Source organism: Lactuca sativa, chromosome 7 (assembly GCF_002870075.4).
Source record: "Lactuca sativa cultivar Salinas chromosome 7, Lsat_Salinas_v11, whole genome shotgun sequence".
Taxonomy (NCBI): Eukaryota; Viridiplantae; Streptophyta; class Magnoliopsida; order Asterales; family Asteraceae; genus Lactuca; species Lactuca sativa.
The window spans coordinates 47,108,380-47,123,737 of NC_056629.2; the positions used below are offsets into that span (position 1 = coordinate 47,108,380).

Consider the following 15,358-nt stretch of genomic DNA (forward strand, 5'->3'; position numbering starts at 1 on the left):
AACTAGTAATTTTTACCAAACGATGGATTTAAATATTTGGTTCATAAATAAAAAATGAGAAAACAATTACCTAGGTTTTCTAAAAATAATAAACCGATTGCCCTATGTAATAGGTAATAGTTGATAAGTTTTAGGATTAAAATTTCAAGATATATTTTCATATTTGCAAAAATAATGTGGACCATCTCATTACAAAATTGTGTATTAATATGGTTTTATGTAAAAGTTAGAAGTTAGATGATGCCCATCTAATAATTTTAATGGCTTCCATGCATATGTAATATAGCTCTCATACCATATCAGAGTGATTAGCCGATTCTTTTGATTAATTATTTTACAACGGGATACAACTGTATAAATACAAATATACTAGAAATTAGGAAATACAAAAGGAAACAAAATCAATCTAAAATAAGGAGATATTATCCCTTCTCGTTAACATTATTAGTACAAAAGAAAATCTGGTCGGGGAATAACGGGGACCTTAATCCCCATCCCTATCATCAAATACTCATTCCAATCTTTATCTGCATCCTCATTCCCAACCGGGAATATAACTGAATCCCCCATCCTCACTGCCAACGGGGATCGAGGATCCCTAACCGGGAATCGGAAATTTATTTTTCTATTTTAATGTGAAGACTTACGTAAAGAAAAACTCTAAATTTCATTTTATAAACATAAGATTAAAGATTTTACAGACCATAACAATAGTCATAGATTATATAAAAACTATAGACAAATTTTCTACCAAATTTAAATAAATAGATGAAAAATCAAGTAGAAAAAAAATATTAGAGTGATATTTAAGGTAACAATAGATAAACCAAGGAGAAAAATTATACAAAAGGTTAAATTAGATAAACAAATAAAGAAAATAAAGAAAAGTATAAATCAAAGTAATCTTGAGTTACTTGAATCAAATTATATATATATATATATATATATATATATATATATATATATATATATATATATATATATATATGTTTTATTTTAGATAAAATTGCAAAAATGGTCTCTGTGATACGCATTTTTTTTGGGGTTTTAGTCCAAACCATGACTTTTTTTGGATTGATGGTCATTTTGAGATAATTTGCTTGTGATTCGATCTTTCAGTAAACTAAAAAGACTAAATTGCCCTTATTATATTTATTTTCCATTTTTCTTTTTTTTCCTGTAAGTATTAATATATATAAAATAAAAATACGGGTCCACATACCCTCTCTCTCTCTCTCTCTCTCTAACCTGCAACTAAAATCGATGAAGCTATCTATCTTTCTTGTGCAACTAATGTCTGAATTAACACTAGCACAAATATAGATCTAGATGCAGGCACACACATACACAAACAAATAAAATGTAAATACACAATGACAAATCGAAAAAGAAATAGAGAAAGTTCAGTGGTTTAGAATGGAACCCAGATACACACATAAATATATATTGCTCTCAAATTCGTCACCCACCTTCAATCTCTCATCCACCTTTGTCATTGTTGAAAACCATCTCCATCACCAAAAGTGATACCAGATGCCAATCTGTTCAAATTCCTACCCTGTAAAAAAACAACATATTCACTTCCTCATTCAATCTCTCTCGCCATCACCATTAGGACATCACCTTCCATCATCATCTCAATTCGCTACCATCAACGAACACCTCGTCACTATTTTTCTTTAATGGCATCTTCTTGTGAATGGAATAAAAAATTCGTCCAATGGATGTATCCTGTGAATGGAATCACAAACACGTTGATTCTTAGACTTCTCAAACTACCCAATACTTGTTGAATCTTGAAGGGAAATGATTGAAGCTTTCTTGTGAATACCCAATTAATTAATAATGAGCAAAAAAAACCATCCCATTTATTAAACCAATCACAAGTCTACTAATTACACTAGAACTTAAACCTCCAAAATTATCAAATGCAAAATTGAAAGAAATCGGAGATCATTGCTTCAACAAGTCGAAAACAAAAATTAGGCAAAACCCCAAGTGAATGAAGTCGATTAAACATGTGTGGCAACCGCTAAAGCAGTTTCCATGGAGAAAGGCTTCCGACTTGAAATCTAGTGAAGATAAAGAAAGATTTTCAGATGGGGCCATCAGACATCGAAGGCCATGGAGTTATCAAAAGTAGTGGGAACTAAAAATGCCAATGGTGGGAGGTTTGGTTCAACAGCAGTCAATTGATGGATGATTGGATGATAAGAGAAGAAGACGAAGGTATGGGGTGAAGCAATGAACGATTAAGGTGAATGGTTGGGTTGAGGAAGAATGGGAGTAGGTATTGTGTGTGTGTGTGTGTGTTTGTCTAGAGAGAGAGAGAGAGAGAGAAAGAAAGAAAAAGAGAGAGAGAGAGAGAGAGAGAGAGAGAGATGGGGGCCAAATTAATTAACTATTTTATTTTTCCTTTAAATTAAAATGAAAAAACATAAAAAAAAAAGTATATCAGAAAGGGCATTTTATTCTTTTCAGTTTTCCAAGGGACCAAAATCACAAGCAAACATGGTCAAAAGGACCATGAAACCAAAAAAATCGAGGTTTAGACTAAAACTCCCCCAAAAAATACATACCACAATGACCATTTTTGCAGTTTTGTATTTATTTTATTTTTATATATTAATATCTACTGGAGTCGGATCCAGGATTCGGATTAGAGGTATCCTCATCACCGCTTTTTTATTTGATTTGGGGATTCCTCATCCCTGATCAACTTTAGGATTCCCCAGTCAAATCGGATGTGGGTTTAGGGTTTCCCATTAGGTTTGAGGTTGTTTTTCTCTCCCTAATTATTAGACGTCACATATTGTGCAGTAATTTTATCCTTGCTCATTTTCATTTCAATTTTTAGTTCATACTAACATCTTATGTATAAAAATTATCCATGATATCATTATATCAACGACATACTCTTATTTCTAAACAATATAAACGATAAATTATTTATCACGTTCAATCCAGAAAAGGTAACAATCATCTAATGCAGACTAAATATTTTTCTCTATTTTTTTTTAATTCGAATTTTGATATCAACGGCATACTCATATTTCTAAACCATATAAACGATAAACGATAAAACCCCCGTCCAATCCAAAAAAAAGGTAACAAAGGTCTAATGTCGACTATATGTTTTTCTTCATTTTTTTAAATTCGAATTTTGTATGTTGCTTGTATTTAGAATTTTAAGAATAAACGTGTCATTTTATATCTGATTATTTAAAAGTTGTGATGTTATCTATTCAACAAAAATACCAAAAAATTCAATACATTTGTTATGTATTTATTGATGTTATATTGGTTTTGAAAAAGATGTGAGATTGAGATATATCTATTGACACCTTATATTAGAGTAAATTACATGAATGGTCTCTATGTTTTGGGGTAATTTGTATGTTTGATCCTTAATTTATTTTTTTAATTCGGAAGATCCTTAATGTTTGTTTTTGTTACCCGTTTGGTTTCTGTCTTATCTAAAAAGACTATTTTGTCATTGATTTATTAATTTATTTAAATAAAAACACCCCAACCCCACTTCTAATTTACGTTACCTTACTTTACCTACCTCACCTTATTTAAATAAATTAAAAATCAATGGACAAATAGTCTTTTTAGGTAAGACAGAGATCAAGCACACAACAACATCAAACTATAGGGACCTTCCAAGTTAAAAAAATAAGTTATGGACCAAACATATAAATTACCCCAAACCATAGGGACCATCCGAGTAATTTACTCCTTATATTATTATTATTATTATGTTGTTGATAACAAATATCAATTTCTTTATTGGCTATTCCAAATTGGCTAAGGTATCCAAGAAGAAAGCTCGACACCATTACGGATTTTTGACTATTGAAATGGGAACTTATCTTCGAAATATCTTACTTCCACTTGATTTTCTTTATTGGAGCTCCCTCTTCCCTTTTATAGAACATTGATGTATATGTATTAAGTTTTTAAAACCAAAGATCTTCCATCTTTAACGAACCCAATAAAAATGAGACCATTCCTTATGAACCCGTTGAGATCTTCGTTACATGTGTTTATTGATTCTTAGATCATCATTTATCAAAGTAATTAACTAATAAAAAAAATTTATGATGCACACAAATAATTACTGAATAAAAGCTCATTAATGACTTATTTAGTTGGGCAATTTAAGAAAAAATGTTAATTAGCAATAGAACATTTTTAGAAGAAATTCCAAAATCTATAAATATTGTAAAATAAATAAGTAAAATCCAAACAAATATATATATAAATAACAATTGAAAAATAAGTAGAATGCAATAAAAACGGTTAGGGTGATGTGATCAGCCACATGCGTGTCTGAAAACGATTCTTCTTTTTCTTTTTTAGTTTTTGGGTGTCAACAACTGATGCGTTGTTTACAGCTGTACCCGATTCAGGAAGGACTATGAACACTATGCTTAAAGAATTTCACTATCCAAACCTCATCGTTCTCAATGTTTGCAAACTTACCCCCTCAGATTTTGTTTCTTCATAGTTTGTCCTTTACCTTTTTTTTTTATCATTCACATTTTCTTGGGCCATAGCCTTGTTGATTATTTCACTTGTAGTTGTGTCTTTCACGAATTATGTTATGGTTCTCCTACGACTTTTAGCAATATACATTGTTACATAAGACTTTATGTAGTTTAAGAATCTCATAAATAATCAATGTTGTGGAATTCATTATTCAGTTCGGTCGACTGAGAAATGGTGAGTACTCAGTCTAGATGAGGAGTACTTAGATATGGTATTTTATAAAAGAAATTAATTTTAGAAAAATCATATATATAAAAAATCAAAAGTTTATTAAAATTCATTACAAAGTATTTGAAATATCAATAAAAAATATACATGTTTTATTAAATTAGTTCTAAAAAGTAAAGATTTTAATCATGAAAATCTTGAAGATGAAAATAAGATATAGAAAAACATATACAATTTGTTTATCCGATATCTTACTTTAGTTTTAAGGTTAGTATATTAGATAAAGTATAAAATATAGATATTAATATTGAAATTCCTGATTTTTTTTCTCGTTTTAAGTCCATTTTAACCATTAAACCGGGTTGAACAAATTTTATCTAAGTTGGGCGTTTGATTTTGTTAGGAAATTAATATTTTTTTTTCTACATGATAGAGTAAGCATATTGGTCGTGATAATTTTTTCAGATGGTTTGAAACTAATGACCACTTATTTTGTGTCAGTTTATTAACGAACAAAATACATATATTATCTACAGATGAATAAACTTACATGGCAAAATCTTTTAGGTATTGTATGATGTTTTCTTAGAATATATAAGGTTTAGATACCATGATACTAGTTAAAGTAGCTCATTTAATCAAGGGATATATACAGTAAAGTCTCAATATTTTCATCGATTTGACAAGAAAGTCCTAAACTTCATTTTTTTACAGTAAAGTCCAAATTACCGGCAGTTTTTGACACTTTTACCCTTTTTTTTCCGGTTAGCCGGTAATTAGAAATTTTTTTGCCAAAAAAAATAAAGTTTAGGATTTTCTTGTCAAATCGTCAATTAGGACTTTACTGTCAAAAAAATAAAGTTTAGGACTTTTTTGTCAAATCGTTGAAAATATTGGGACTTTAGTGTATATATAATTTTTTTGGTTAGAAATTTAATGGTATGATACTCTTTAAGCATAAGAGTTATTGAAACCTTCTCTAATCAGCTAGATCCTATTGAAATCCTTTACTTTTGTTTCTTGTTAAATCGTTTTTTTAATCTCAACGAACCGACATTGAAAAAAATTGAGATAATCAAGAAAGAAAGAAAGAACCAGGGTTGTGTTGGCTTTTTGCAGTCTCAAAAATGGAGAAATTAGAAACCTAAAAAAACGAAATTGCCCTAGCTTTATACAAACACAAACAACACATGCCTAGTCAAAAGGGTGTGAATGTGGAGAAGGGAAAGAAGGGAAATTTTGTTTTTTTCGATTTCTTATTTCTCCATTTTTGAGACTGCAAAAAGCCAACACAACCCTGGTTTTTTCTTTCTTTCTTGATTATCTCAATTTTTTTCAATGTTGGTTTGTTGAGATTAAAAAAACGATTTAACAAGAAACAAACGTAAATGATTTCAATAGGATCTAGCTGATTAGAGAATGTTTCAATAACTCTTATGCTTAAAGAGTATCATACCATTAAATTTCTAACAAAAAAAATTATATATTCACTAAAGTCCCAATATTTTGAACGATTTGACAAAAAAGTCCTAAAGTTTATTTTTTTGACAGTAAAGTCCTAATTGACAATTTAACAAGAAAGTCCTAAACTTTATTTTGTTGACAAAAAAGTCCTAATTACCGGCTAACCGGGGAAAAATGGTAAAAGTGTCAAAAACTACCGGTAATTTGGACTTTACCGTCAAAAAAATAAAGTTTAGGACTTTCTTGTCAAATCGATGAAAATATTGGGACTTTACTGTATATATCCCTTTAATCAAAGCATATTAAACATCTAAAATCATTTTTGTTGTCATATTTACATTTGTTTAATCTAGAGACGATTATTCACACATCTCATTCGAATCCTAGCAATGGAGCATTTACATGGATGTTCTTTCAACAGCTAAATATACATTTTAACAACTTTGACCTATTGATATCATTCACGTATCTACAACTATTACTTCTAACCTATTAATATCAATAACGTATTTGCAACTATTACTAGTGATTTTGACATTTTATAAAATATAAATATTACGATTGCCAATTGTTTAAAAAATAAATTAGATGACAAAGAACTACATCGACTTTTTAAGTGGCACCTGGGCCCGACGGATTCACTCTCAAATTCATAAAAAAATACTGGAACACAGTTCATGTTGACATCATAAACTTTATAAGACACTTTGAAGAACATGGATCCTTAGGCCACGGATGTAACTCCTCTTTTATTACCCTCGCCCCAAAAGTTAAGGATCCATCAACACTTGGAGACTACCGGGCAATAAGTTTAATCGGGTGTTTGTATAAAATAATCACAAAGATCTTAGCCACTAGAATCAAGTAGGTGATTGGTAGTGTCATTGGGGAGGTTCAATCAACATACGTGGAGGGGCGTAACATTCTAGATGGGCCTTTAATAATAAATGAGGTATATGCTTGGGCTAAACGAATAAAAAAGAAGGTCCTTCTATTCAAAGTTGATTTCGACAAAGCTTTTGATTCGATCAATTGGGAATACTTAGATTCCATTCTACTTCAGATGGGATTCGACAACAAATGGAGATCATGGATCAGAGGTTGCCTTTCTTCATCCCGTGCATCGATCATGGTCAATGGTTCCCCAACAATGGAGTTTGACATAACCAAAGGAGTTAGGCAACGAGACCCTCTATGGCCTTTTTTGTTCATTATTGCTATGGAAGGCCTAAATATAGCAATGAAATCTGCAAAAGAAAAAGGAATATACACCGGAGTACAACTTCCAAGAAATGGACCCCTAATTTCTCATCTCTTTTACACTGATGATGCTTTGTTTGTCGGTGAATGGTCCAAATCTAACTTGAAAAATCTCGCTCGTATTTTAAAGTGCTTTCGCGTATCATCCGGTTTAAGAGTTAATCCAAAGTCTTCGGCATTGGCACTTCAAATCACGAAACTTCCCAATGGACCAACATTCTTGGATGTGTGGCAGGTGCATTACCTTTTACCTACCTAGGTGTTCTAGTTGGAGCCAATATGAACCTAAAAAGGAATTGGTTGCAAGTTATAAATAAATTCAGGGCCAAATTATCGAAGTGGAAGTCAAAAACACTCTCTTTTGGAGGTCATCTAACCCTCATGAAATCAGTACTCGGGAATCTTCCCACATTTTATCTATCGCTCTTCAAAGCACCAATTGGCGTTATCGAAACGTTAGAGAAGATTCGTAGAAGGTTTTTATGGGGAGGTAATGAAAACAAGCAAAAAATCCATTGGGTTTCATGGGAGAAGATTATTGCATCAAAAGATAATGGGGGACTTGGAATCGGATCGATTCGGGCTTTAAACATCGCTCTAATGGCCAAGTGGTGGTGGAGGCTGAAAACCGAACCCGTGTCCTTGTGGTGTCGTACCATAACTGGAATACATCTTCTTCAAAATAAGCTAGCTGAATATTTGTCGAAAAAGAATATAACCGGAGTATGGAATAACATTGCCACCACCAAGAAAGATATTAACTCCTTTGGTCTCAGCTTTGACAGTGTATGCAGGAAGATCATCAATTACGGCGGTAAAACCCAATTCTGGAACGACGTGTGGCACGGCACAGGTACGCTAAAGTCAGAATTCCCGTTACTATAGGTTATAGAAAAGAAAAAGAGTTGTACTGTAGCTGAAAGAATTACTAATAATGGACCTTTGTGACAATGGAAATCTACTCCTGTTGATTATGGTACATGTTTAGAGTTGGACCGACTAAACAGGTCTATCGCACAATTCAGAATTAAGTCGGGGTCGGATAAATGGACTTGCCCGTTAGATAAAGAAGGTAGATACACAGTTGCTTCATTGAGGATGAAAATTGATAACATACATATAAACAACTCGGTGCAGTGTAAAGTAAACTGGAGTAGAACCATCCCTTTAAAAGTCATCTGCTTCATCTGGAGAGCCGCTCTTGGGCGTATACCGTCCGCGATTGCACTTCAACATAGAGGAATCCATATCGAGTCTACCTTATGCGGATCCTGTATTGGCGAGCAGGAATGTGTTGATCATATTCTTGTGAAATGTCCTTATGCTTACAAGGTGCGAGAACAAATCTTCCTCTAGTGTGGTATAGACTTGTTTACAGCTCACAGTGTCGATGATCTCTTAAAGTCAACAGCAACATGGGGTCGATGTCCCATAAAAAGAGAACGTTTTATGGCTATCTGTTACGGGATGATATGGGCGCTTTGGAAACATAGAAACAATCGCTTATTTCAAAAGGTGTTCTATGCTCCAAGTATTGTGATGGAAAATGTGAAAGCAATGGTGTTTACATGGCTAAAATGCAGGGGCAAAAGAAATATTTGTAGTTGGGTTGAGTGGAATCACTCCCCTTTTTTCTTGTGTAGTTGACTATGTTGAGTGAAATCACTCACTTTTTCCCACTTTAGCTTCTTGCTATATGTGGTTATTTTAATATATTGACCGTTTTCAATATATATATATATATATATATATATATATATATATATATATATATATATATATATATATATATATATATATATATTCAAGGGACTAAAAAAGTCATTGGATAAACTTAAAGGTCTTTTGTGTAAATTTGCTTTCCTTCCACCTATTTTCTCCTATTTTCTTAAGTGCTTGTAGAAGGGTGGTGTTTAGTAAACAGCAAAAAGAGTAATAAAATCGTAATTTCTCACTTCCTCCGTCTATTTCGTCCCAAAATAATTCAGCAGCTTTCTCTCTTTCTCTCTCTCACATGTTCATTCGGTGATTATCTTTAGAAAATATAAAAATTCCCAGATACATTCATCCAGACATATATCCGATATCCAAATATTTATATACTTTATACATACTATACTTCAAAGATTACACACCCAAATATAGTAATTTTTTATGCGATTTTAGCGATCTGTGCAAAGTCTACGTGACTTTCTTGGTGGGTTTGGTGTTTACTTCAATTATTGATCATACCCATCTCCCGAGATCAAATTTCACATCATAAAAGATCGATCTTTACGATAAAGAGTGTGTTTCAAGAACTCAGTAACTAATGCTTCAAGATATGGAATGAAGTTTTCTCGAGGGTTTTTCTCTGTGGATTGGTGTAATTGCAGATTCAAAAGCTGTTGTTCTTCCTCCTTTTTGGGTCTTTTGAAGAAACAGAAGAGTTTGCGATAGTAAAGGTGAGTCCTTTTTAGTAAATTCCTTGTTTTTAGGTCCTTTTTAGTTGCACTTTCTTTCCCATAACTGCAGTCTTTCTTTATAGTTCTGAAAATTACTCTTGGGATTCATATTTACACTGATGGGTTCAGCTTTTTATCAGATTTTGTGTTTTTGTAAGCATTTTCTTGGTTAATTGTGTAGTTTAAGACCAATTTCATTGGTGTCTCAAAAGTCAAAAAGCAATCATTTTGCTTTGTATATGAAATGGTTTTTGGGTTTTCCTTAGTCGCTAAGGATTGGCCATATTCTGAAAAAAAAAAAAAAAAAAAAAATTCCGAACACCCTGTTATTGGGCGTTTGATTTTGTTCCTTTTCTGCATAGGGTTTGCCATCTTTGATAAATTATAGCTTTATTTTTGTGTATTACAATGCTATGAAATGAGAAAAAAAAAGAGAGTCTTTAATGCATATTAATTAGTGTTTATATTCAAGGAAGAAACTTGCCTTGGGGTTACTCTTTTTGCCACCGAATATTAATTAGTCTTGTACTCCGTGTGGCATCGTATTGAAGTAATGTCAATTTTTTCCACAATAAGAAGTCTAAAAATGTAAATATCTTTTTCATTTTTATCATCTAAACAACTTTAAAAAATAGTCCAGTAGTGTCCATGTCGAATGCAGCATACACCTTGATATGACATGGACATGCTGGACAATTTTATAGGGCTATTTTTATGAGGAGCCACATATTTTACATTGATTTCAGTACAAACCAACTCAAATGCATAATGACATTTTTTTTGTCCTATTCACTATGTATATTAATTACTTGTACTGTGTTTGACGTGTTTTGAACTGAGACCATAATCGAAGAGGTGTGAATTTTTACTCCACCCAAAAAGATGCGTAGAAAAAACATATATAGAAAACAACCGTCACTTGTTGTCGAAGTCGCTCATGTCTCATGCAAACGATGTTAATGTCTTTCATCATCGTTAGAAATAACCTCAAAAGATTGTCACTTCAAATTTTGTTAACATTGCTTGTAAAGGGTCACATAACGTTGATGGAAACTCACATAACTTATTTACACTTGTTTAGATTCGATCACGTTAACACTACCAAGACTTTCGTAACAGATTCGAAAGAATCAAGAACCGAAACCATAGACATTCTTGTGATCTTACACTATTTATCTCAATTCTCACAGGTTTTGACCTTTTATTCACAATAAAATCAAGTCAATGGGGAACTATATGTGACAAGAATGGATCCACAAGCATTCATACGTTTATCAATTGGTTCCCTCGGATTACGATACCCAGAAACAAATCCAAAATCCCCAAAATCCCAAATCCAAACCTTCTCTTCCCCATGCACATGTGAAATCCGACTTCGAGGATTTCCCGCTCAAATCGCATCAATCCCACTCATATCATCACCTGAATCCACCCCAGATTCACACAACATAGCCTCAAGTTTCTACCTTGAAAAATCGGATTTAAAAGCATTACTCACACCCGGGTGTTTCTATAATCCCCAAGCATGTCTTGAAATTGTTGTGTTCACTGGTCGAAAAGGGTCGCATTGTGGAGTTGGAGTGAAGAGACAACAAGTTGGAACGTTTAAATTGGATGTGGGTCCCGAATGGGGTGAAGGGAAACCAGTGATTCTTTTCAATGGGTGGATTGGAATCGGGAAGATGAAACAGGAAACCAAGAAATTTGTAGCGGAGCTTCATCTGAGAGTGAAATTGGATCCTGACCCGAGATATGTTTTTCAGTTTGAAGATGAAACGAAATTGAGCCCTCAGATTGTTCAGATTCAAGGAAACATCAAGCAGCCGATTTTCAGCTGTAAATTTAGTCAAGACAGGTAATGTCGATAGCAATTAATGGATTGGATGATTTGTAATGCTCGTTTTTTGAAACAATTTCTGAGCTTTTGTTATGGATTACACAGGGTGCAGCAGGTAGATCCGTTGAACAACTACTGGTCAAGTTCCGGCGAAGCTTCCGATCAAGAAATCGAGAGAAGAGAAAGAAAAGGGTGGAAAGTGAAGATACATGATTTATCAGGTTCAGCGGTGGCGGCGGCGTTCATGACGACGCCGTTTGTTCCTTCAACAGGTTGTGACTGGGTTGCCCGGTCAAACCCAGGATCTTGGTTAATCGTCAGACCTGACGCTTTCCGGCCGGAAAACTGGCTTCCATGGGGTAAACTCGAGGCGTGGCGTGAACGCGGCGGCGTTAGAGACTCCATCTTCATCCGCTTCCACCTTTTATCCGATGGACAAGATGGAGGCGAGCTTCTCATGTCGGAGATACTCATAAACGCCGAACGTGGTGGCGAGTTCTTCATAGATACCGACCGGCAAGCTACCTCTAACTCCAATATACCGAGTCCGCAGAGCAGTGGCGACTTCGCCGGACTAAGTCCGGCGGTCGGCGGATTTGTTATGAGTTGCAGAGTTCAAGGAGAAGGCAAAAGAGGGAAACCAATGGTGCAGCTGGCGATGAGACACGTAACTTGTGTGGAGGATGCAGCGATCTTTATGGCGCTGGCGGTTGCCGTTGATCTGAGTATCGAGGCTTGCCGGCCGTTTAGAAGAAGGGTGAGGAGGGGAAACCGCCATTCTTGGTGAAGCTTTTCTGTCAGAGAACTTATAATTGTGTTTCAGTGGGACTTTGAAGGAAAGTTTACTGCTGCTTTCCTGTGTTTTAGTGTAATGACTGACGTATTTGTACAGATTTGATATTTCGGTTGTTCCTTTGCATGGTTTTTTCTGCTTAATGTCGGATAAATGGCAGGGGTTAGAAAAGTATTTGACCAAAATTTAGGGGACCAAATAGAAAATATTTTCACAATGTTGTAATATAACCTAAAACAAACTAAAATGGAGAGTCCCGGAAAGAAATATAAAAAGTAAAAGGGTATTGTTCTTATTTTTTATATATTTAGTTTTTATTTTTGTAAAATAAACTATTGAACATGTTTTTTAAATATTATAGTACTAGTTATGAGACACGTATGTTGTACGGGTTGGATAAAATAAAAAATTAAGTACGAAGGTTTAAAAAAAAATTATTTAAATTTGAAATTTTAATTTTAAAATTTGAACTTAAAATGAAACATTTTAAATATTATATGAGTTGTAATATTATAATTTATTGGTTATTCTCAATTAAGATAATTATTAATTGATGTGTAAATATGATGTGCTAATTAAAAAAAGGTAAAAAAAAATTGAGAAAATGACAAATGGAAAAAACATTTATTCAAAAATATCAAAAAATGACATGTGTCCAAGTTAATAATAAAGTAACATGTGGCAAAATTATTTCCATTTATTAGGGAGGATTTATGATTTGGCTATAGGTAACGATCAGTTATTCTAGGTTAATTTTTCAGTTTTTATATATTTAGTCATTATTCTTTTTTTATTAAAAAAATAAGTCATTGTTTTTATACACATTTAATCATTATGATCGATTTTTTTAGGTTTTACTTACATGACATCCTATGTGAGACAATCATTAATAATGTGTTTTTATATGTGGCTCGTTCCCCACTTATATCAGTAATCTAATTCACGAATCGGTCAAATAATATTAGGGTCTCATTTCTCCAAAAAGAAGATATCATTGATCTTCAGTTTCATCTATCTTCATAGCAGACAACGAGATTTTTTATGATTACTTTCTTCCAACTTGAATTTGCATTTTCAAGACAAAGTAACACCTTAAAAAAAGTTTAGAGTCCTCCCTAATTCTTTTGTATGTCGATTTTGACTATTTTTCAGTAAATGAGTTTTCTGTTCTTTTCAAATTGACACCAAATTTTGAAGATGAGCTTACATTTGTTAAAGATGAGGTTTTCTATCTCAATTACCTTGAATTGTAGAATACTAAAACCCTATAATGATTAGGGTTTTGTCGTGGGAACTAAGGAGACACGTCACACCTTTCTATTAATTTATTAATCATTATAAATTAACAAACTGGATGCCCAATAAACTCTCACGTTAATAACTACTTAAATATGCTATTTTGTGTAACCCGAAAAGAGTTTGTCATTAATAGTAATATTACTAATTGTTGTGAATGTGAAACTATTTCCAGCACTTGAAATAATTATGGTTAATGTATTTTCTTCACCTGATGTAATGTAGTTAGTATTGGTATTGAATGAAGTTTGTATTGGTATTAAATATAGTTGACATTGTACTATAATGGTTGCTAATATCAAAAGTATAATGTTATTACCAAATCCAAGACAAGTAACACATGATTTCGTTGCTCAAATGAGCCATATATGATAGCACATCCTTAAAGACTGTCTCACGTAGGATGTCACGCAAGCAAAACCTGAAGAAACCTATCATAAGGACTGAATATGTACAAAAACAAGAATGACCTATTTTGTAACAAAAACATTAAGGACTAAATGTGTACAAAATGAGATCTTAACCTAGAGTACCCGGTTATAAGGACTGAATGTGTACAAAAAAATAAGTTCAAAGGCTTATTTTATACAAAAAACAAACAATAAGGATTAAATGTTTACAAAAGGAAAACTATATTACCTTTTTAGGTCGTTTTTCCATAGAACAATCATAACATTTGTCACTTAATTTAGAGAATTCGGTATATCAACCTTCATCAAGTTGTATTTGAAGAACTAATACAAGTAATTGGAGTAACATAGAACTAATACAAGTAGTTGGAGTAACATGTATTATGCCCAAGATTTGGTCTTTAATTATAATACTAATATTATAATATGTCTATATGATTCTATTATAATCCAAAGAAGATAAGTAAATCATCACTTTGTTTTATATGTTTTCTTCATGATATTTAGTGAATGCGCATCGGAAATTGTTGGTATACATCTCCATTCACTACTGAAATGAACTTCAGAAAAGCAAACTCAAAATCCTCTAAAAATCTCATTTTACAATCGGATTTCATGCTTCTGAAATCCTTGTTAGATGCTTGAACGAATCTGGTTCCGAACGGTTTTGTGTTAAAAATTTGATTATACATTTGATATGTTTATGTTGCTTTCTTAAAAAGTGTATTCCTATTATAATTAATGTTTTAAATTAATTTATAAACAAACCATTTAACCAATATTAATCTTTTAAGAAACCATTTGTTATTTTTTTTGCGTATAATAAAAACATATTTAAAATTCTTATACGCATGGAAATGCAGTAATATCAACATAACGAATCTACTTAAAGGTCGATCTACATAACAACTTTTTTTTCAATCATAAACATATAATATCAATCTATTAATAGTTTTACATACATAATAGGAACATGCTATAAAATGTATACACATAATATGAATGTAAGTATGTATACTAAAAGAAAAAATGGCATATGTGACTAAAACATTAGAGACTGATTAGTCAATGTTGGATACCATGCATGTATCTATCACCGATGAACTACTCTCAAAACAATTTTGGTATGATT

The 15,358-nt window shown here is 32.6% G+C and overlaps 1 protein-coding gene across 1 annotated transcript; it reads left to right on the forward strand.

The window, feature by feature from the left end:
- The first annotated feature begins 9,364 nt into the window (after positions 1 to 9,364).
- On the forward strand, positions 9,365 to 12,640 carry LOC111890665 (uncharacterized). The gene is made up of 3 exons (XM_023886769.3): positions 9,365 to 9,890; positions 11,081 to 11,745; positions 11,833 to 12,640. Exons 2-3 carry the CDS (start codon positions 11,138 to 11,140, stop codon positions 12,512 to 12,514), a joined length of 1,290 nt encoding a protein of 429 aa, XP_023742537.1. The 5' UTR covers positions 9,365 to 9,890; positions 11,081 to 11,137; the 3' UTR covers positions 12,515 to 12,640.
- Positions 12,641 to 15,358: the final 2,718 nt, after the last annotated feature.